The sequence below is a fragment of the Myodes glareolus genome, chromosome 18 (genome assembly GCF_982192425.1).
Source record: "Myodes glareolus chromosome 18, mMyoGla1.1, whole genome shotgun sequence".
Lineage (NCBI taxonomy): Eukaryota > Metazoa > Chordata > Mammalia > Rodentia > Cricetidae > Myodes > Myodes glareolus.
The window spans coordinates 60,370,987-60,393,937 of record NC_142043.1 but is presented as its reverse complement, the minus strand read 5'-3'; the positions used below and the strand labels follow the sequence as shown (position 1 = coordinate 60,393,937).

Sequence of the window (22,951 nt, the reverse complement as noted above, 5' to 3'; positions counted from 1 at the left end):
GGCCGCCAGGCTCTCCCCCAGCTCAGTTGTTTGTCGGTTCTGCTTTTCCCATGAGGGGGAGGGGAGGGGACCTAGTGCATGATATGTCTCATTTGGCAGAAAAGGTTGGAAACAGCAGACGCCAGCTGCAGGCAAATTGCAGGCTTCCCCAGCCCCTGCCTGAGTCGGTTGAGGACTCATTACCTGTAATGGCATGGGGAAATCCCTTGCCCTCGGTAGCCCTGCCTGGACAGTCAGGACCTTATGAGGGAGAGGGAGGGTGTCCCTGATGGCCTCTGCACAGTCCTGAGACCACAGATTGCCTTCCATATGGTTATGAGGTGCTCATTGCAGAAACTTCAATCCCCTCTTGTGTTTGGTTTGCGGGGGAAGGGGGAGAAGGCTCCCGGTTCCCCTCCATCTTAGGCATGGAGCAGATGTGCTTCGGGGCCCCTCTCTCCTCCGGACATCAAAAAAGATGAGGAGCTACCTACCTAGAAAGCAGACCTAGATTCAAACACCGAGATTTCTGAGCAGGAGGACGGTGCCAGGGGGAGCATCTATACAAGAGCCCATGGGCACTACCCAGGGCGCTGACTGCCAGCATCCTTGATGCACTCCTTCCTGGGGACAAATGGGTGTAAAACGCAGAGCTGGTGGGAGAGTTCTGCTGTAGCCTCAGCTTCCTGCTGCTTGCTGGCTCACAAAGGAGCTAGTCTCTTCAGAGCAAGAGAACTGAAATCTGATGTGGGAGATGCTAGGCAGTCACCAAAGAGTTGTTTGCCCCAAGAGGTGTAGTCAGTCCATGAACTCAGCGATATTGAGAGCATCTCTCTATACCCTGCTCACACACCTCTCCAGGTCGTCTTGTCTAAGTGGTTTGTGTGTATTAGTGGGCGACAGGTGTCACCTCAAGACTGGAGGATGCCCCTCCACCAAACTGTGCTTGTCCCTTGCATGGGGCCATCCCTGGCTCCTTGGAGTCAGGCTGTTAATTTTGAGGTTGTGTTGGTGTCTGCACAGGTTTCTGTGCTTTTCTGGAGTTTGGGGGAGGGAGTTGCTGAGCTCTGAGCTCTACCCTGCTGAAGCTCCATTACTCCTTTGCTAACAGCAATCTGCTCCTATACCCTGTGTCTACTCTTGGAATAGGATTCTTGCTCTCACCTGCTCACCATGTGCCCATACCTAGAGGGACCATAGGAACGCCACCACCAGGGAGAGGAATGGGTTCTCTCCTGGGTACTCACAGTGCTGTTTTCGGTAGACAGGTTTGTTCGGGTATGCTGCTCTAGAAAGCCTTGCTTGCTCCATTGTCCCATGGCTATCCCCCAGCTGTCAGCTTACCTTTTCCAACCCATCATTCTTCATATTGACCCTGAAAATGAGCTCAGATGTCAACTGTGGCCCATGTACTATGGGACAAAGGGTTCTGTGGCTATTATCAAGGAGATGGTGTTGATGACATGGGAAATAGCTCCCTGTGCTCAGGATTTCCCAAGTTGTGGGACTGATTCCAAGGAAATTGCTACTGCCTGATCCCCTCTCAGCTGCCCATTTCTCATTTCTGTCTGCTCAGCAGAGGCAACACCTCCCACTCCTGTCCCCTCTGGCTTTGTCCAGACACCCTTCAGAGTCTCCTCTTATTTCACTGGCCAGTCTCTCTTATAGTTGGACCTGGATGGCTAGAATGTTGCCCCACACCCCTTCTTTGAGAACTGGAGTCAATATCTTGTGATTTTTTTTCTTCTTTTTTTGATCCAGAACATTCGTTTTCTGCTCAGTCTGCAGGTAGGCCCCGTAGGTGACAGTGTACCATCCTTGTTTCCTGGCTTCTTGTGCTGGTGGACTTCCTTTTCCTTGGGGGCTTTGAGAGCTCTGCCCCTCCCCCCCAAATTTACCTCATTCGTCATGAGATCCTCTAGAGCAGCACAACCCTGTTATCTGTCCATCTGCCCTCCTGCCTATAGCAGCTCAGTGTCCTGGGGCTGTGCCAGGGCAACTGTTGTGTCCAAGACTAAGGCCCTTGAACCGAGGTCAAAAGCTGGAGTCAGTCTTGGCCTCAACTTGCCAGACCCCAGCCAAACTCAGACCCCTTGAATGGGGAGCCTCAGTGAGGTGGAGGGGGGGAAAATTCACTGCCATCTGCCTAGTGTTCCACCTGTTTCCTTGGGCCACATACCCTGCGCACAGTCTGTTGCCTTTTCCTTGTCATTGCCTCTAGAGGTGCCGTGTGCTGCCTCCTTTACAGCTTTTCTAGGTACCCCCAGATGAGATCCTCCGCTTGCCCTCTTGCCTGGCCTGGTGCCCTACTGGGCATGGCACTGAGAATAGCAAATCAGAACAAGTGTCATACCTCAGTCCCATGTGTGACAGCAGGGGACAGCTAGGGGAAACAGCCAAGCCCTGGGAGGACCAAGGCTGAAGGCCCTCTCCTGCAATGGGCCTCTGAAGCACCTATGCTACCAGTGGAGGGACACCAGCCAGCGGCCAGCCGCCCCATCTGTGAGCAAGCCTTCACACAGAGGCTGCCCTGCACTGAGATGAGTGAATGTGAGAAACACGTGGTTCAAAACCCTGCCAGCTCCTCCCTTTGGGAGTGTTAAAGAGGGGCATCGGAAGAGGCTCCGAGGTGAGGGCAAGAGACCCCTGCTCCTGGTCCCACCATCACTGGACATCCTTGAGCAGGGTCTCCTGAGCTCAGTCATTCTCTCTGGGAAGGGCTAGCTTGGGCTATCTCTGCCCGTGTGGCAGGAGAATGAAACTCTAAGTCCTCCCCTGCCCACCACCATCTAGCTCTGGCTGGGCCATTTCCCTCCCCCACTTCCTTTCCTTCCTGGCTTTCCCAAAGGCACCCTTCCAGGAAGGTTCCATGGATGCTTTGTGCCTTAGAGAAGGGGCTCTTAGAGGATCTGTGACTGAAAGGTAGGAATCTCAGAATAGCCATGGGCTGTCACTGTTTCTATAGAGTGTGCCGGGAGAACCACATCTAAACTTGAATCTGAGGCCTCTGGTTGCTGTGCTAGTGTCTCTGGGCTGAGTAAAGAGGCTGTGTTTAGCAGCCCCCAGGTCAGGTATTTAGGTCCTGAGATCCAGAAGTGTGTATGGTCGAGCTTTGCCTACACCAAGGCCCGCAGGGGGATATGAGCTGGCTGCTGAGTCTGTAATATAGGAAAAGAGGAGCCTGGGTCTCATCAGGAACAAGCTTCCCCTAACTACAGCATGCAGGAATGTCAAGAGACGGTAGCCTAGGCAAAGTGCTTCATACCTGCAGGAGCCAATGTTGTGTGCTACCTCTGTGGTGTACTACTTCCCGAGATTGCCATTAATGGAAGGCAGAGCTCCACCAGCTCCTGGCCAGGCCTGTCTGCCCACGCTGCTCTCCAGTCCATTGTGAGTAGGTGAGCATTTGTGGGTGCTACTTCAGGCTTACCTACTACCTCCAGTAACACAGCCCTCTGTTCCTCTGAGAACGGCTTCAGGAACCCTCTCAGCAGTGCTCATGCCCCACCTCCATCCGCCCAAGACTCACATTGCTGTGGGGTGTAGATCCTGAAGCCTCTTTGCCTCCACAGCAGGAGGACACTGTGAGGAGGGTTTGGGAGCCCACAGTCTGGGACTGCATAAATTATTCAGTGGCCAGTGTGTGTTTTGGTGACTTCATCGGTCATCCAGGAGCCCAGAACCTCTCTGAGGAATGGAGACGGGCTGAGATGCTTGGGATGAGGTACTTGGCATACAGGAGAAACTTGAGCACAGTGTGGTGTTTGGAAGTGCTCTGGGGCTGCTGGGAAGGCCCCTGACTGCTCTGAGCAAGCATTCTCCCCAGCAACACTGACCGCCAGGGAACCCAGTCTTGGTGACACCGCAACTCAGGATTCAAGCGAGGCTGATTAAAGATGGCATGCATGCCTGCAGGGGTAGGAAAGCATGGTCCTACACAGGGGCCTCCTTGGAGGTCAGGGTCCCTGATGCCCTCTGACTCCAATAATGCTGCTAGCATTATGTGTGTTCCTGCTATTGCATGAGCTCCATTGCAGGCTCCTTCCATACTAGCTCCAGCCCAGCTCAGACCCTGCTTACCCGTAACATCCTCCAGAGGTCTGTGCCTTTTCCTTCTGGGCTTTGAGCTAGGTGCTGTGTGGCCTCTGCTTAGCCCTATCCCTTTTCACTTGTGGGCTGTGGTGAGGGTGACAGAACAGAATAGCTGTCTACCTGCTGGGTACCTGCCTTCCGCCTGAGGCACTTCTGCCTTCTGCCTTCCTCTGATGCCTTCTCTGGGGTGGGTTTGGTGGGGCAGTCAGGGAGAGGTGAGTTCCAGCTTTTCCCTTTAGGAAAGGGCCCTGCCCAGTCCATCCTGGAGCTGTAAACACAGAAGCTGGATTCTGCTTAGCTCAGGCAGAAGGCGTAGTTGGCTTGTTTTCTATCCTGCTGGCTCATGACTCTGCCCTTTCTCAGTACAGCTGTCTCCAAAAGCCAGCGTGGTGGCCACAGGAACACTCACTCCCCTGCCTACCCAGGCTTGTCTCCATCTGCACACACAGCCCCATGCTGAGAGGGCAAAGGAGATCCCAAGGGCTCCTGCTAGTTTACCTTCTGGCTGCATGCCCAGGAAAGAGAAGGAACCTGTTAACGGGAAACAGGGAGGAGATGGTACCCAGTAAATCAAGAGTCTTGTGGATCAGGAAATGAACAGATGAGGCCTGAGTGAGCCAACCTTGCCCAGCAAGTGTGCCTTTCAGCACCACTTCCTGTAGGGAAGGGCCAGGAGAGAGCAGCGCCTCTGCAGTTGCTGGATTTCAAGCCTCCGATGGCTCATTTGGAGTATTTGAGCCCTCTGATTGAGTATCTGTGGTTCCTTTCTGCTCTTCCTGGGACTTGCCTCATTCTCTCTGGATTCAGTACTGCTGTGTTATAAAAGGAAGTGAAAAAGGAGGTAGGGATCCAAACCATACCCATGCACAGTGTTTTGGAAACTCGACCTCTCTGCACTAATACCTTTGTCGTCGGGTGCTCTAGGAGACGTGGGCGAGAGACCCCTCAGCTAGCCATGCTGCCCGTCAGTACTGTTGCTAACAGTCCCTCGCTGTTGGTTTTCTCTTCCCCTGGTATTGAATGTGATTCCCTCGCAGCCATCTGCCTGACGGGTCTTTTACAGCCCCCAGAGGGAGCTGGGCCCTTCTAGTCCTGCCCTTGCCTGGGAAGGTGACCTGAGATGCTGTACCTTCAATCCTCAGCTTGAGGAATGAGAGCCTTTTCAGAACTCCTGACCTCCTGTGCCCCTTAACATCTGCCAGGTCTCCTCTGCTTCCCCAGCACACCCTCCATGTGGCCAAGCACAATTCATTGCTGGTAGCACCTTCTCAGCTCACTTTTTCATGGTGTGATAGTTTCACCTGGCCAGGTGGACCGTGCTCAGTGAACACTGTTCGGAACCATAACATTGCCACCTGGCACTGGCTGCCTCTTAGGGAAGGGTCAGTTTATCTTCTTGCAATTCCCATGTCCCCTAAGTGTGGAATTCATATACACTGGGATCTTGGAAGAGCTTTGTTTGCTGTGAACACTGTTGTTTCCCACCTGCCCCACTCAGTTGAACATGGAAATTTCCAGGAAGAGGTGGGGGAGGTTAGGATCTCCCTAGCACAGATAGCCTGTACCCAATAAAATGGAAGACAGAAAGTTTTCACGATGGATACCCTATTGCTCTGCCAAGTTTGGGTCTGGGGCCTCAGACACACTGCCAGCTGCAAAGCCATCAGAAAAGCTGGCCTTGAACTATCTCCTCCACGGCAGAGAAAGCAAGCCGCAGGAGCTCGTAGAAGAGGGACCAGATATCACATGGGCCTGGGAAGATACTGGGATTATTGGCTGGGCAGAGGCTGTGGAAGGACGTAAACAAACGCTCTTGTACATGGAATCTGGCTTGTGTCAGTCAAAAGGACTCGGGGAAGTTGGAGAGGCAGTTGAGATAGAAAATTTAAAAGGCCAGTGAGACTTAGCTTGGTCCACACATATAATTGAGCCAGGAGGGCCAAGAGTTTAAGACCAGCCTGAGTATATAGTGTAACCTGTCTCAAACAAGGACTAGGGATGTACTCAGAGGTTAACAGTGCTTCATTAGCACACCCAAAGCCCTGGGGCCATATAGAAAAACTCCATTCTACTAATTAACCAGAGTTAATTAACTAGCTACCTCCAGGGGTGATTAGCTCCAGTATGTATAACTGTTAGACAGCATGACAGTATCCAAGGGCTGGGGGCCCTTGAAACACCAGTTGATGTCTGAAGCCCCCAGATCCCTGCCTCTGTGCTTCACTCAGCCTCCCTATGTCTGCACGCCAGCACCACTGGCTTGGAGCAGAACCCCTTCCCTGCCTCGCTCTGCTCTGATCACAGTCACGCTCGGCACAGGTCAGAAGAGCAGATGCAAATGTGTGTAGGGGGGTGGCTTTTGAGATAGGGTTTCTCCATATAGCTCAGCTGGTTGGCTTGGAAGTTGCTGTGCTGACTAGACTGGCCTCAGACTCATAGAGATCCCCCTGCCTCTGCCTCCCGAACACTAGAAGTGAAGTGTGCACTACCATGCCTGGCTCTGAACGCATCACTGAGAAGTCAGGCAGACCCTCTGCCATCCTGAGGTCTGAATAAAGTGGGGAGACTTCTGTGGATCCAGGTTGATTCCAGGCCTCTCCAAGTGTGTGTGTGCTGGGGGGAGGAGGATCTGGAAAAGGGCACCTGGTCACACCAGATCTCAGGGTGACTCTCCCTACTATCCAGACTGAAGAGCTGCTGAAGCCAGTTGTGGAGGTTGATACAGGTGTGGTATTCTTGTGAATACCCACGGGGATCTTTTCCTCAAAGCTGTGGGGTGGTGAGGACCCCCCCAGTTCTGGGTAGCCCCTCGAGTCTATAGCGCCAGAAGACTTAGTCCCTGTCTCTGAGCTCCACTGTCTGTCGTCTGTGGAAAGCCAGGGTGAGGACTCCGTGTATGATGTCTATGATGTACCTCCTCAACAAATGGAGCCTTTTCCTAACCTCACACCGCTGGACCTGTGGATACCTTCATGGCCACTGTAGTCTGTCTTAGGCTAGCCTCAGACCTAGGAGCAGGGAAGCAGGTCCTTGCCTCCCACGCTAACTGCTGTAGTTGAGAGTAACACACACACACACACACACACACACACACACACACACACACACACTGTGGCTTTTTATAAGCTGTTATAGATATACATCTGAGGAATATATAATGGTGTTTGCTGTCCTGAAGGTAGATATTTTCAACCCCTAGCCTGCCAAGTGGGCTCTCCTTGTGGCCTAGTATGGAGGTTGTAGTGCTAAGGACTGAGGGCATTAAGCTTTTCCAGGTCTCTTGAAGGCTGAAGATGCCCTACCCCCCCTCCTCCCCCAACCCCTTAGCCTGCTAGAACATGGGTTTACACTTCTGGACATGGACCGCATTAGTTGGCTAGCCGCCATGAGAACAGAGCACCACGTGGATGCTACCTTAATACCTGTGACTGGCACTTGAGACCTAAAAACCCCTAAGGAAGCCTGTCAAGATCCAGGGCCTGGGCTAGCTGGAACTTCTCCGAGGTTGACTACAGGGACCCCTGCCCCCCAGCTTCTTCCAGGCTGCCAAGGTCATGTGTCAAACAGGTCTTATCAGTGTTCGTTCGCTCATCACTCCTTCCCTCTGGCATCCATGTGATGGCACCCAGCTGTACCCTGATGGACCCCAAGTGATTGTCAGGTGCCAGGCTTGTCACCGCAAGGGTGCTGGTGACGGAGGGAGGGAAGGAGGACAATACCTCATGCTTAGATGTAGACCGAGAGATGGGAGCACTCCACTAAAGCCAGCTGATATGACTGAGGTGGTGGGGGCCTGGGTAGCATTGGGGTTGAGGGAAGTGAGACTGCAGGGGCTTGGCCTCCAGCAGCACTTAGAGTGTTGCCAGTCCCCTCTGGCTCAGTATTCTTCCCTTGGGAGTTGTTCCTGTGTCTTTGCCAATACCTGTACAGAGAAATGTTTGCACAGCGTGAAAGCCACCATAGGGAACAGGTCCAGTGAGCATGTGGGATACAAAAGAGGAAACTGAGGCAGGAGGATCCTGAGTGAGGCAGGCTCAACTCAGTTAGTGTGACTTTGACTTGGAACAACGGCCATGGAAACTCACTTGTACCATCCTCTGCCCTGGATGAGAAGGGAGTTGGTAGAGGCAGCCTTCTTTTGGGTGACAAGACAAGACTGGAAGTCCCTGGCTAGGCCCTAAACACAGTGGCAGGCTTGAGAGGACCTCAGGAGGGGTGTCTCCAGGGAGGTGGCAGCCTTCCTTAGCTTATCCTTGCCCACCCCTTAGGGCATCTGGCGGATCCCCGTGGATGAGATTGACCGGCCAGGCAGCTTTGCCTGGCACATGAACCGCTCCATCGTGCTGCTCCTCAAGGTTCTAGCCCAGCTCCGGGACCACAGCACCTTGTTGAAGGTGTCTTCCATGCTGCAGCGGACACCAGACCAGGGCAAGTGAGTGAGCCACCACATACAGCCTGGCTTGTCATCTTCCCAGGCTTGTCCCCACTGTCCCACATGGCTCTGGGATCTTTTGATCCAGAAGCCACAGCCTTCCCTCTGTCCTGAGGGACTTCTCATAGTGTCTAGAACTCAAGTACTCCGCCTCTGCCTCGAACACCCTAGGACTTACATGACGTTAGTCTCCACACTTAGACCCTCCCTTCTGCCAAACGTGGGGTCTCAGAGGCACTGACTAGCATGGGGAGTAGGGGATAGACAGTCAGAAAATAGCCTTGGCACCCCAGGGAAATAGGTAGGCAGCAGAGGTCTTGGGCCTCAACAGCTCTCAAGGCTTCGTTGGCCAGAAGGATGGGGCACATAGACAGGATGTCTGCCACAGCTACCATTTGTAGAGATTGGGGATGGCGCACCTGGAGGTGCTCCTCACACAGGCTAGGTTTTCTGCAAAGCATAAGCATCCCAGAAACCAACCCGAGGGAGAGAAACTTAGCCCCCAAGCCTTCCGTGAGCTGGCACTTAGCCCACCATAGCACTGATCTCCACTAGCCTGTAGTCCAGGGGGCTCTGGGGGAGCAGATTAAATAGGTGGGAACACAGTCACAAGTGCTCCTGGGGTAAGTGCTGGCTCACCACCTAACTTCACTATATGGTTTCTGACCCTGTCCCATTCTTTCTGTCCCTGTATGACCGCAGGAAATATCTGCGAGATGCTGACCGCCAGGTCCTGGCCCAGCGGGCTTTCATTCTCACTGTGAAAGTGCTGGAGGACACCCTGAGTGAGCTTGCAGAGGTATGTCACCCTCCCACACCGCGGCCCAGCTCTTGCATATGAGGGGCTAAGAGAACAAGTCTCTGCAGCAGCCACAGTAAGGCCCTGCTCCAGTCCTTCCCATGTCAGCTCCCCACAAGGCTCACAGCACAGCACCCCTGGGTAACCAGGCCATGCCATCCCAGAGGCAATGAGTAAAAGTCCCATTGTCCGATCTGCCCCACACTCCCTTATGTGAGGAGGGTGGATGCCAGGGGGCAGAGGAGAGTGGGACCCTCGGCTAGCCCCCTCGTCTGTGACTGAAACCCAGTCTTGGCCAGCTGGCACATGTGCACAGCCAGAATGACATTGGGTCGAGAGACCCATGGAGGCTCTGAGATCAGCGAAGCACCTGTAGTAACTTGTCTGTTTTTCCTGTAGGGGTTAGAACACCCAGGACCCAAGGTCTGTGGCCACTCCGGAGCCAGGATGACCACCGATGTCTCACACAAAGCCAGTCCTGAGGAAGGCCAGGAAAGCCTCCCCCACCCCAAGAAGCTACCTCTAGCTGACGGCTCAGGACCAGGGCCTGAGCCAGCGGGCAGAGTGGGCCCTCTGAACCAATTGTCAGTGGCCACAGACACAAGGGACAGCACAGACCAGGGTGGGGAGCGAAAAGACAAAGAGAGTCCCCAGGCAGGGCCCACTGAACCCATGGACACCAATGAGGCTGCTGTTCACCACCCAGACTTGGAACAGACTTCACCTCTGCTTCCAGGCCGCCCCCCAAGGGACAGGGGCCCTGAGAGCCGGTCCGCAGAGCTTTCTCTAGAGGAACTGAGCATCAGTACCCGACAGCAACCCGCTCCACTTACACCAACCGCAGCAACGCCCACCACCACTGCTACTCCTGCCACCACGGGAGCCAGGGGAGTTGGCCACCCTGAGGAGGCACCTCCAAGGCCTAATCGCAAAAGGAAACTCCTGGAGGATACAGAGTCTGGCAAGACTCTCCTGCTGGATGCCTATCGAGTGTGGCAGCAGGGCCAGAAGGGCATGGCCTATGACTTGGGCCGCATTGAGAAGATCATGTCAGAGACTTACATGCTCATCAAGCAGGTAGGCAGCCGTTGCACTGACCCCAGGGCCACATGTGTCTCAGACACCTTCATTGCCTGGGCCTCTGTTCTCCACACGTATCAGGACCCAGCCCGGAGGCGGGCTTTAGGTATTGTGCCTACCCCTTTCCCACTCTATACTTTGTTTGATTTTTTTTTTCCTTTTGGGGAGGGATTGTTTGTTTGTTGAGGTTTTTCTCTGAGCAGGCAGTAAGTTTAAACTCAGAAAACAATGAGGTGTACATGTGAATTCAGCCTTTAAGGAAGACCAAACTGCAGTGTAAGTCCAACACAGGAGTGTGGAAGCCCCTGGTCCCATCACTGTGAGGAGACACTTGAGCCTCTTCCTGAGATGGGTGACTGTGGTACCCAGTCTAAGGCACAGAACTGGAGGAGTCCAAGCATGGCAACCCAGAGAGTCTGCCACCCTACTCAGTCTGCTTGATCCCCCCCACCAAACAGATCCATTATTCCCATAGGAGGAATCCCCAGAACTTGTGGCCAGTGCAGATGGGGTGACTGTCCTAGTGGTCGGCTTCCCAGATGGCACCTTTGAGATCCTCTCCATCATGAATTCCTAGGCGTAGCATAGGTGCTGCCGCTTTTCCTACGGGGAGAACAGGTCCCTTCCTACATTGCCTGTTCGTATCTTCACTTGACAATATGTGGCCATCTCCTTTGAGCCACATGTGCTTATTTACGATAACTCTACACCTCTAGTCTCATACTGACCTCCATATGTGTTAGGCTCTTAGTCTGTGGTACACACGTACCATCCTACGTGGGCTTCTAGAGGGCTCGTTACATTGGAATCAACATCCCACTCTCAAGGTAGATCAGGAACCAGCCTGTGACAGCCACTTTAGCTAATCTGGTTTTGTTTTGAAACAGGGTCTTACTGTGTAATTCACGCTGGCCTGAGACACTCAGTCCTGCCTCTTGACTCCCAAGTACTAACATTAAAAGCATGTACTGCAAAGCCCAGCTCTCAGCTGAATTTGAAAGCTTCATTGGAGTCTGAGGCCTCTGTCAATCTCAGCCCTGAAGGACACAAATAACTGGCCATGGAAAGTAACTTGGTGTGGCCTGAGGGTTAACTGGGACAAGTCCTGACACCAGGAGGTGGTACATGGGCCTTTGGGCTGCATCCCCACATGAATGAGACTCGGTTGTGGGCTGTGGTCCTCACTGAGGATAGTCCACATAGAAGTGCCCTTCTTGAGCTGGGTTAATATAGCACCTAAGGGTCAGGCACTGTGGCCTAGGTTCCCTAATTTTAAGCATCTCTCTGTTCAGGTGGACGAGGAGACTGCACTGGAGCAGGCTGTGAAGTTCTGTCAGGTTCACCTTGGGGCTGCTACCCAGAGACAGGTAAGCTCTGCCTTGTATACACACACATCCCACTAACTCCCCAGCCTACGCCAGCCCTTCATACAGAACCCGTCCCACACCAAAGCCTTGGACTGCAGGTCCAGAAGCAAATGTGCCCTGGAGCTGGTTCCTGTGGTCACCATGGGCCCAGGGAGAAGAGCAGGAAGCGCCTAGGCTTCTGGATAATGAATGGGTCACAACCCCAGCATGGTAGTGCCTTGACAGGACTCAGACGTACATATGGGTCCTAAGATGCTATGCTTTCTCTCCTTCACAAGTAGATGGGCCTTAACCTTTGTGACCAGTACAGGAGTGATTCCAGAAACTGGCTTACTAGGACCAAAGCAACAGGGAACGTGGGGCGCAGGCAGAGCCCGTAGGGGGAATCACTGAGTGTGGTAGGGCTCATTCCAAGCCAGGGTATTCAGGTGCCGATGAGGCAGGGGAAGATGGCAGGGAAAGGCTGGCACATGGGATGGCAGTGAAAGTAAGATCCTCCTGGGATGGGCTGAGAGAAGCCCCTCCAGACCAGAGATAGAGCTCCTGGTGACCAGATGTGGTAAGGTACACCTTTAATTCTGGCACTGAGGAGGCAGAGGCAGGTAGATTTCTGTGAGTTCTAGATTAGCCTAGTTTATACAGCGAGTTCCAGGACAGCGAGGGGCTACATAGAGAGGTCCTGTCTCAAATTTAAAAAAAAAGCGGGGAGGCCTGTGCTCATGTTGAATCTTGCCAGAGGTGCCAGAGAACAGCCTAGGAGGAATTGGGAGACAGGTCTAGCAGGACAAAGTGTCACCTCTGTGAAGCCTTGAGAGCCTGCAGGTCAGAAAAGGCAAAGCAGCCTTCTTGTCAATGGGTGTGGTCAGTGTCTGTGTCGTTGTGGGTCTGTCTTCTCATCCTAATAGTAACCCAATGGTTTTGAACTGCCTTGTCCTAGGAGCCCCAGCAGCTGGTAGGTATCTTAGGGATTCAGACAGGTTTCCTCCTGGTAGAATAGGACAGGAGGTGATCAACACTGACCAGACCCTAGGTCTAAGGGTCCAGGGAATGATTCATCTTTGAGCATGCAGGCTGTGGATCAGCCTTCTAGATGAGAAGCAGAATCTTTGGCAGGATTGACCAGCCAGCCAGCCAGCCGACTTCAACACTTGATTGTTGCCCACAAAGCCTGGGATTTGCTGTGTAGCCCAGGCTGGCCTATAACTCATGGCAATCCTCCTGCCTCAGCTTCCTGAGTATTGGGAGTACTAGTGTCTATGTTCACTAGGCATTGGTAGTACATGCCTTTAATCCTAACACTTGGGAAGCTGAGGCAGGTGAATCTCTATGAGTTCAAGACCAGCCTGGTCTATAGAGCAAGTTCCAGGACAAAGAACTCAAAGAAGGCTACACAGAGAAACTGCCTCGAAAAGAAAAAAAAGAAGTGTATATCTCCATGCCTGGCTTATATCTGACTTTGAATGAGCTTAAGTGTTAAACACATTCAGGAAATAGCAGACCCCTCTCCCCTTTACTGGTGCAGTATTAAGTTAAGGACAGGGTGGAATCTCGTTTCTTGGAGGAGGCAGCTAAAGTGAAAGAGGACCACTTGAAGCCAAGACCTACACATATCAATACCATTTGAGTCACTAGTGGTGGCTGCTACCAGCAACCCTTGAAAGCACCAAGCTAGGTAATGGGGTAGACTGCCTGCTGCTAAGCATTGTCAGGCCTCGTCACCTCCTGGAATACAGAGCCAGAGTAGAAGAGAACCAGACAAATGGTCCTTAGGGCCTACCACCCACTCCCCAGATCCCCCTGGGATGGCATGCCCCTAGGATTACCCTAGGTTCTCTCACTACCACACACGATTTGGATCTGGCTAGCAGCTCTGTCCCCGAGGGCCCAGTCTGAAGGCTATTTTGTATCGCTACATCTTTCCTTGTGCCTCTCCTTCGAGGAGACACTACCTAGCGGGCTGCCCTCCAGTTTCCCATTAAACCTCATGTCATTCCCTACTATCCCTTGATCATCCCAGTGAGTGGGACTGCGGGCAGGCTGGTCTTCCGGGTCTCTTCCAAAGCCACTCCACCTGCACCCCTTCCCACAGAGCCCCACAAGCATGCACTTTGAGAAAGGCAGTTGAGACAGTTAGAGCTAGCCTAGGCTTACCTCTGGCCAGCATTAGGAAGATACCAGCATTTAGAGCCAAGAGCCTCTGCCCCTTTAGGAATTTTCATTTTGTTTTCTGGTGTCCCAGTTGCTGTGGCAGCCTTGTGTGTCCCTGGAGAGCATTGTGGGCCTCCTTAGAGGCAGTCACTTGCTGCTGAGGTTGTTCCTGACTGAAGACAGGCAGGCACGTAGCCCTCACTCTCACTCGTGTCTGCCCTCTTGCTCATTGCCAGCCTTGCTTGGCCTCCTGCCTCATCTTGTAGTGGACTAACTTCTCCCGGCACTAGACAGCCACCACAAGCAGCACTTGCAGATGTCCCCATCATGTGAGATATCTTAAGAGAAACAGATGTCAGAAGAGAAAGCACCAATGGGACCAAGGCAAAGAGGACCGTATGGAGAGTCAGAGGCCTCTAAGGGCTTCCTGGAAATCAAAGGCCAGGCTGCAGGGGAAAGAAACGCCTGCGTGGCCAAGTTCAGTAGCTTTAGGCCTGAGGATCTCAAGCTTGGGGAATAGACTAGCTCATTTTTTCTCCCTTGGAAAGTCACTCTTGTAGGTTTACCGCCCATTCCTCCAGCCCCAAGATTGGGCCTATGTCCTCCATAGAGACATAGGTGAATGGGGTCCTCCTCGACTGACACTGTGGAGGGGACAGAGAAGTAAACCAGGTCTTCATGAGGCCCTGCTAGCATGGTGGGTATCTCCAGAGGAGGAGAAACTGGACTCTCCTCCTGGGCTGTGTGTTGGTGGCAGCTGTGTCCTGGTAGAATGTTTGAGCTCTCTGGCACAGCCAGCAAGAACCTTAGAGTAATGTATGGTGTTATGTTGGCATCCAGGGCCCAGAAAAAGTGTCCTGTGGGACTGAATTAGGCTGCCATTGGACAGGGCAATGCGTGCTCAGAGGGCTGCCCCATTGACCTTCTTCACCTTGCATTTGCTGTCGCAGGCCTCAGGGGACGCACCCACCACCCCCAAGCACCCCAAGGACAGCAGAGAAAACTTCTTCCCTGCCACAGTAGCCCCCACAGCACCTGACCCTTTGCCAGCTGATACCCTCCAGCGGCCCAGTGACTCCCACCTCAAGCCTCAGACTGTATTGTCTTCTGCCACCGCTGTCATCGGTTGCCCTCCCTCCACATCAGCCTCTACCCCAGACCTGTCCACAGATCCTGGAATTCCACGGCCACACAGACCAGAGGCTACCACCAGCATGGCCTCTCTGAGTCCTGGTAAGTGCCTTCTCAATCCACCTGGCAACCTGAGAGCTCCATATTCAGCTTTCCCAGAGCCTAGTCCCCTCTACCAACAATCCTTCCCTGTAGAATTGGCAAAGAGACATGGGGGTTGCTCTCCAGAACCCCTGGGGTAACCCTGGGGCAGTCAGCTGCTAGTCTAGTAGCAGTTGCTGGCAGTATTTAAGTGTTTATGGCTTAGTTGGAACTGCCTGTGTCTGTAACTCTGGTAACCTTGCCCTATGTCTTAGTTAGGGTTTCTATTTTGCTGTGAAGAGACACCATGACCACAGCAACTCTTATAAATGAAAAACATTTAATTAGGGTGGCTTAAAATTAGAAGTTTAGTCCATTATCGTCAAGGCAGCATGCAGACAGACATGGTGCTAGAGAAGTAGCTGAGAGTCCTACATCTTGCAGGTAACAGGAAGTAGACTTGACACTGGGAGTAGCTTGAGCACAGGAGACCTCAAAGTCCACCCCACAGTGACACTCTTCCTCACAAGGCCACACCTCCTAATAGTACCACTCCTTATGAGCATGAGCACCAATTACATTCAAACCACCACAGCCTCTGTGCCTGTCCTTGCTGCACATGGAAGGCTGAGGAGGAGCGGGACAGGCACCACCGAGGGCTGTGCAGTTGTCCTGGTCTCTGCCCCAGCAGAGCTGCACAGTAGCTAAGACGGTCAGGAGCTGGTGCAGACTGGGCTGCTGTGGAAGGGTCTGACCTCAGCCGCCCTTGAGGCCCCCAGTACTCTCCAGGACCAGGTAGATGGACCTGTGAAGAAAATACAGGATGAGGTGTCGCAGGCTGTCTTAGTCAGGAGCTGCCAGTTAGGGTGGTCAGCATGGCAGGCAGGACATGGTTGGACCCTTCCTAGGAAGAAGAGGCATGAAGATAACACACACAGGAGGGGTATAGGCAAGGCACTTTTCTCTTCTTTGGTGCAGACATTCCTCTGGCATTGTGCATGGTGCCAGACTCTGCTCACCCCAGGCATTGCATGCTCCTGGTTGACTCCCAGGACTCTGGTACCATAGCCAGGCTCGAGAGACCCTGAATTAGCTAAGATTTAGCTCTCTGCCCCAGCAACAACCAGTCTGCCCACCCTTTCTTCTCTTACCATTTTGAGACCTGGTCTGTGTCTTGGGCTCCTTGTCACAGGGTTACCTGTGCATACCTGGAGCCATCCCTTAGGGCTTGCCTGACCTCCCAGTCATAGTCTTGTGGTTGTGGGTCACATCTGCATCTGCCGCCTGCAGACATAGGACCTTGACTGTGTGGTCTCCCCTCTCATCTGCACAGTAGGGCAGCTGGCCTCTAGCCATGGGCTAGGGCTGCCTGGCTGGAGGCTGGGTTGGAAGCGCCCCTCTCAGTGACTGGGGCTTTCATGCTCTCCCTGGGTTACTTCGAGGATTGTGCCCATGTAGGGGCCGAGTTACTCACAGTTACACTCTCTGTCACCATCTGTCCACAGAACAGAGCAGTCAGAGATCTAGGGTGGGCTCGGGCTAGCATGCACAAAGCTCTGGGTGCCACCCCCAGTGCCACCCAGAACAGTCAGAAAGCTGCGCGCGCTGGGTTCTGCCTCCAGGAGTCTGAGCCCTTCTACTCACACTTAGCAGATAAACGGATCTGTGGTGGTAGTGCTGAGTTCAAAGAGCCGGGGGTGAGGGCCCACAAGGACCTCACCTGCCCCTCACCTCAGGTTGTATCACCCTCTGCGTATCCCATGTTCTCCATGACTTTGGAGAGTCTTGAGGACTGGGGCTCCAGGCCAGTGTTGTGGGTGGAATATTCCTAGTTCAAGGTCTCCCATGCTGCTGCATTCAAGTTCGTGGCTGATCACCTGTGTGGGAAACAGGTTCTTAACGGAGTCTTCTCCCTTGTGGGTCTCTCTGTTGACAACCTAGTGCTCTCCCACCTTGAGAGCCGGAGTTCTAGTGTGGGGAGGAAGCCATAGCATCTCTTACATCCTAGTTTCCAAAGACTTGAACATCACCGGGCCACACACTGCTCCTGTCTGTTGGTGTCAGCTATTCCAGTAGGTAGACATCAAGACCACTTGAAAGCTGGCTGGCAGCCTGCATTCCTGCTCTCCCTCACCTGTCTGCCACAAAGCAAGCAAAATCCCACAGTTCACATTTTCTCTTTGGAGGTTAGCTCTGGGGAAGAGTACTTGTTATTTCTGGGTAACTATTCACCAGAGTTATTCCCCCAAGACTAGACTAAATGGTTTTTTACCACGGGAGCACTATAATGAACATAGGGGTGGGGACAGCACTCAGCAAAAACTTGTGCCCACTCAGACCTGGCACAGAGTCCCAGGCACACTCACATTCCCGAACAAGCCTACCCCCTACTCCCGTATCAGCTATCTGCATGTGATGTTTGTAGGGATTTTCCGTGGACACCAGAGCTTTGTGGGGGTGATGTTGGGACCAGTTTGGGGCAGACCTGTCTCTTTAAGCACACACTACATCTCTGGAACTAGTCGAGCCCTCATGGAAAGAGAGCATCACCAACTCCATGTTCCTGACAGGCTAGTGTAGTTGTGTGGCTGGGTGCACTGTTCCTCTAGGTGGTAGAGTCTGCTTAGTGACAGCCATAGTGGGGGACTTCAGTAGCAAATGGTTAGAAAGTGGGGCTAAGTGAAGGCTGAGATATCTGAGAGCAAGATGCCTACAGGATACCCTTCCAAGGTACACATGGGAGAGCCGGGGGGGCAGCTGCTGAGGAGACCCTGGTGGGCGCTTTCCCCAAGGCAGATGGCTCTGCCTCGCTACCATGCCGCCCCAGCTTATCTTGCCTGCTGCTGCTTGACTAAGTAGCCTCAGCCTGTGCACAGCTTCACCACCTTAATGAAGAAGAGTCCCTTTTCCTGAAGCCATCATGTAAAGAGTTAGGACAGCAGGTAGAGAAGAATTGCCCCAAACAGTATAGAGATGCCAAGATGTCAGCTTCATGCAGGTCCTGAGAGTCCAGGGGAAGTCTGAGCCAGGCCCCATGCCTCCCAAGACAACCATCCCCGACCTGGTGCCAGACCTGAAATCTGCAGCAGGGAACAGGAACACTTTCCTAACAGCACCCTAGGTAGCCATGCTCGGCGAGCATTTTGCTAGGAAGGAAGCTGGGCTCCCCATGGTCCTGAGGTGGTCCTGTGTGACTCCATGACAAGTTTCGGTTTTTAAATGTCTGTCCACATTTCGGGTGTTTGGAAATAGAGGGAAACGAAGTTCTCGTCAGTGTTTGCTGTTACCAGTGAAGACCTTGACTAGTAAACAAGTAGGGGGAGGACTTGGGACAGTTCCGCTACCTAGGACTGCCGTTTGCAGGGCTGGAAGAGCAAGCCACCTGACAGCTGGGCACACTGAGCAGCCTTCATCCATCCTGGCCTGAGGGAAGCCTTACCCAGAGAGTGCCTGAGCCCACCTCAGGGAAGTCAGGCCTGTTGACCCATATCATCTAGAAACATGGATACTTTTGTTTGATTTTGACTTTTTGAGCAGGGTCTCGATAGTCCAGGCTGGCCTCTGGCTTGCCACAGGCCTTCTTGTCTCCATCCACCGAGTACTGAAATTGAGCACATGGGCTTTCACACCCAACTCAGACATTTCTTCTCCCTACCTTTGTATCCTGACCCCCACCTCTGCTACTCAGGGAACCCCTGCCCTCTATGAACGGGTATGACATTGGGTCAGGACCCAGGGAAGGCAGCTTGGTGGCCTTCCCTTGCACATGGGAGGTGGTGCTGAGAACGCTGCAGGAAAATCCTGAGCTGCTCCATGCTGCCAGCCATTGTTTGCCTATGACCTAAACTGCCAGGCATTGAAGAGAGGGAGTGGCTCGAGTCAGGTGATATGGTCTTCTCCAAGCTGGGTGTGGTGGTGTATCCCTTCCTCAGGAGGCTGAAACTGGTAATCCCATGGACCTATCCTGGGCTCCTTAACAAGAGCTCCTCTTTAAATAAGAAAGAGATGGGAAAGAGGAGACCTGGACCCTGGAACAGCTCTGTGGAGACTTAGGCAGAACAGTCCATGGCACTCAGGCCCTTGCCTCTTCCCTGCCCGAGAAAGGGGATGGCTGTTCCTGGCAGAAGTCGGGGGGCAGAGTGAGAACTGGGCAGATAGTGTATCTGAGTGAGGAGAGAGTCACCTGCAAGACCACTGTGAACTTGAAGGAGGTGGGAGGCAGATCCTAGCTGATAATACAGGTACACAGTTGTCCCTTAATGCCATCCAGGCTTTGGCACACTTGACCAGTTCCAGACTCCTGCCTTGTGCCAGACAAGGAGGAATTTGGTCCAGCAGGAAGACATGGTGCCCTCGTGTTCTCTGTCTACCTTGGTCTTAGCTGGTGGTTTTGACTCTGGTTGTGATTCCTACTCCTATGAGCCACAAGAGGGATTAGGTTCCTCACATAGAAACCCACCCCTGACAGCCTTGTGGTAGTATCTTACTAGATCCAAGAGGTGAGTCCCTGTGGGCAGAGACAGGGCACAGACATAGTGTCAGTCTCTCTCTCTCTCTCTCTCTCTCTCTCTCTGTCTGTCTGTCTGTTTTATTCCCACTAGCCACTCTACCAGGCAGGCTCCTCAAGATCTCTTAGCCAGGTTTTTTTCCAAAGACTGTCACTCAGGATGGAAGGACATGGTGCCAGACCATAAAGACTAGTCAGGGCTCTCATTATATCAAGCACAGTTGCTAGCTTGGCAAGACGCACACACACACACACAGTGTCTACATGAGGTGTGATAGAGATCTTGAAATTACCTGCCTGTGCCTTCATTTCATACAGCTATCCCAAAAAAATACTTGCTGGACCCTGGTTCCTGTGGGGATGGAGAGCCAGCTACCTTATCCCAATGTCCCCATATTGGCCACATTTCCCTGTTACATGTCCTAGGGTATAGTCTATCACAGAAATGTGGGGATCTGGGAAGAGGGACTTGTCCCCAACTCCCATGAAATGGGGTTGTTACCTGCAGTTGGCCTGTGTCTCCATAGAGATAGAAGAGCAGCTGTCAGGAGCAACAGAAGGTGCCAGCTTTCCACCCCAAGAACCACGGCACCAGATGAAAATGACTGTCACGGGTCCCCTGACTGAGCAGCACTGCTGGCCAGTGGAGACTGCTTGCCAGACAGGTGCTGAGCCCACCTGCAGCCAAGGTAAGGCTAGTTGAGGGCAACCTAGCACCAGCTCCCGCCAGGTTGCTCTCAGATGACAGCCCTAGGTAGGCTTCCCCACAGAGGATCCATCCAGCTTGGTGGATTAGAAGAGAGATGAGGAAAGGCACTAGTTGGAGTCTGGCAGGGACCACTATTAGGACCCTAAAGCCTCCTTTCACCCCAGCTCCACAGAAGGGTCCTACTGGGTTTGGAGTCTCTCTTAAGCCCAGAGGAGCAGTTCTGTATGGGGAGGAGCTTGGGCCTGACACCGAGGTTTCTCTGTGGGCAGCTAAATCTGTGCAGAGCAAAGACATCGCCTCTCTGTGGGAGCCCACCAGCCACTCTCCTAGTCAGGCTCCTTGAGACTGCTTGGCGAGTTCTCCCCTAGACCACTCAGGATGGAAGGATATGGCGCCAGCTCGCGAAGACCAAGCAGGGCTCTGGATAAGCTCCCACTCCTTTTAAAGAGATGAGGCTAAAAGAATGTGGAGCCATGCCAGGGCAGCTGGGTTGTTCCCAGTTCATGCAGCTCCCTGGAGGCTGCCAGGTTCCATATCTGCAGTCTGCCATGGCCCTGTCTGCCTCCAGGAGACTCAGCTCCTTACTCATCCTGGAGTGAGAGAGAAAAAGTATGCACTGGGGCCAGCTTGTGTTCCCCCTTGGAATGGAATAGTTCAGAAGATGCAACAGTGGGTTTGTGTTCTCTCGGTGCTGGGAAATCTCAGAGGAACTGCTGGAGCCGCTGATGCTCTCAGAGTCCAGGGTGCTCCAAGCTGCAAGTTCAAACCTAGTATGCCAAGGTCTGCAACCAGAGTAAAGCCTGGGACCCTAACAGTCAACATAGGCAGAAAGCCAGAAAAGCATACATGGTATGGGCACTCTGACTTCTGTAGGAGGAACTGAGTTCTTAGCGAGAAGGGACAGGCAGACTAAGCAGGTGAGTGATTCTAAACTCTGAATTCTCCCAACAGCCACCAGCACTAAGGTCCCCAGCAGCGGAAGTACCCAGTCACCGGAGAGCCATCAAGGCAAGACTGAGTCCAGCAGGGCCAAATCCCGCCTCCTGTCCAACATGCCAAAGTTGGTGATCCCTTCGGCCACCACCAAGTTCCCCCCTGAAATCACCGTCACACCACCTACCCCGACCCTGCTTTCCCCTAAAGGCAGCATTTCGGAGGAGACCAAGCAGAAGCTGAAGGTAACTGGGTACCAGGCAGGGGGCCTGGTGTAGGGGCTAATGATACCAGAGGTCTGTGAAGGGACTTGAGTTACGGGGAGGCCTGGGTGAGAATTTAGGTTAATGTCAAGAGGTTCAGGGTAAAGCCAGTCACTCCTGACCATGTTCTTCCCTGCCCTGTGTGCAGTCAGCAATCCTCTCCGCCCAGTCAGCTGCCAATGTGAGGAAGGAGAGCCTGTGCCAGCCAGCCCTGGAGGTTCTGGAGACATCCAGCCAAGAGTCCTCATTGGAGAGTGAGACAGATGAGGATGACGACTATATGGACATATGAGGGGGGCACCCAGAGCCCTACGGCCATACCCAGAGCAACAGCTAGGCCTGAGCAAGGCCAGAAGCCCACGTGAGGTACCATTTCCCATGGTCTCCTAGGCCTGCCCAGCTCCCTCTTTACAGCATCCTGCCCTGGTTGAGGCTGTCCACGCCCAGTGTGTTGGTCCAAAGGAAGATGAGAGCTGTCTTAGGCACATGAGGATGAACTGGTTGTGGTCTACACAGCAGGGCTGGCACTGTTTGTTGGTTTTGTGAACACTGACATTCTGTACAAGCTCATGCCCACAGTTCAGTGCCAAGACAGACTAGCTTGGGTTCTGGTGGCGACATCGAGAGCCTAGCTCATCCCATACCCCTTTTGTCATTGCTTCTTTTCTAATAAAGCTGGGAAAATGGTCTTTGTTTCTTTGCTTACCCTGGAGGTGGCCACTTCGTGCAGGGACCGTCCCCCTACCCCCACTCAGCCAGGGACTACTGTTCAGAAACCCCTGGACTGCTGACTCTGGGGAGACTCCTGGTGAGGGTGAACCTGTGCTTGAGAGGGTGTGGGGTTTCCTGGAGCTCCTGTGGTGTTAAAGTGTAAGGACACAGGAAGGCGGAGCCTACCGTGATGCCAAGGAGTTAAGAGAAGGGCACCATGGGGAAGAAGGTAGCTCAGGAACTGGAAGGTGTACCTCATTGTAGCTCCTCCCAGAGAGGACCAGCTGCACAGGCGTGGAGCCGGGACAGAGTATGTGTGGGCTGCTGGCTCAGAAATAAGATCTGGGAGCTGGAGGGTTTGGCTCAGCCACTAAGAGCCCTGACTGCTCTGCCAGAGTTCAGACCCCAGCACAGACTCAATAGTCCACATCCAGATCTAACTCCGGTTCCAGGAGATCCAGTGCTCCGGCTTCCACAGGCGCTGCACACATGTGCACAGACATACATGCAAGCAAAATAGAACTGTAAGATCTGGGGAGAGAAACCAGATTGAAGCCCTGAGACAAGATCTTGCTACATAACCAGATTGTTTGTGAAGCCCAGACAGGCCTAGCCTCAGCCTCCTGAGCAAGGCTACAGGCGTGTGCTGCAGCACTTGGCTAAAAGTTAACTCTTAAGACCACACCAAATCATAGAGTCATGATTCTGGCCCTTTCCCT

At 53.2% G+C, this 22,951-nt stretch overlaps 1 protein-coding gene across 4 annotated transcripts in view; it reads left to right on the top strand.

Annotated features, from left to right (window-relative positions):
* Positions 1-22,208, top strand: part of Cabin1 (calcineurin binding protein 1) — a 129,460-nt gene extending 107,252 nt beyond the window's left edge. For all 4 annotated transcript variants that reach the window (XM_048451483.3, XM_048451481.3, XM_048451482.3 and 1 more), the window contains 8 exons: positions 8,340-8,503; positions 9,206-9,302; positions 9,702-10,379; positions 11,675-11,749; positions 14,848-15,130; positions 20,144-20,305; positions 21,277-21,503; positions 21,670-22,208. In XM_048451483.3, coding sequence (XP_048307440.2) covers positions 8,340-8,503; positions 9,206-9,302; positions 9,702-10,379; positions 11,675-11,749; positions 14,848-15,130; positions 20,144-20,305; positions 21,277-21,503; positions 21,670-21,813 — 1,830 coding nt within the window. In that variant the 3' untranslated portion in view covers positions 21,814-22,208. The remainder of the gene's footprint in view (positions 1-8,339; positions 8,504-9,205; positions 9,303-9,701; positions 10,380-11,674; positions 11,750-14,847; positions 15,131-20,143; positions 20,306-21,276; positions 21,504-21,669) is intronic.
* The last annotated feature ends 743 nt before the right edge of the window (positions 22,209-22,951 follow it).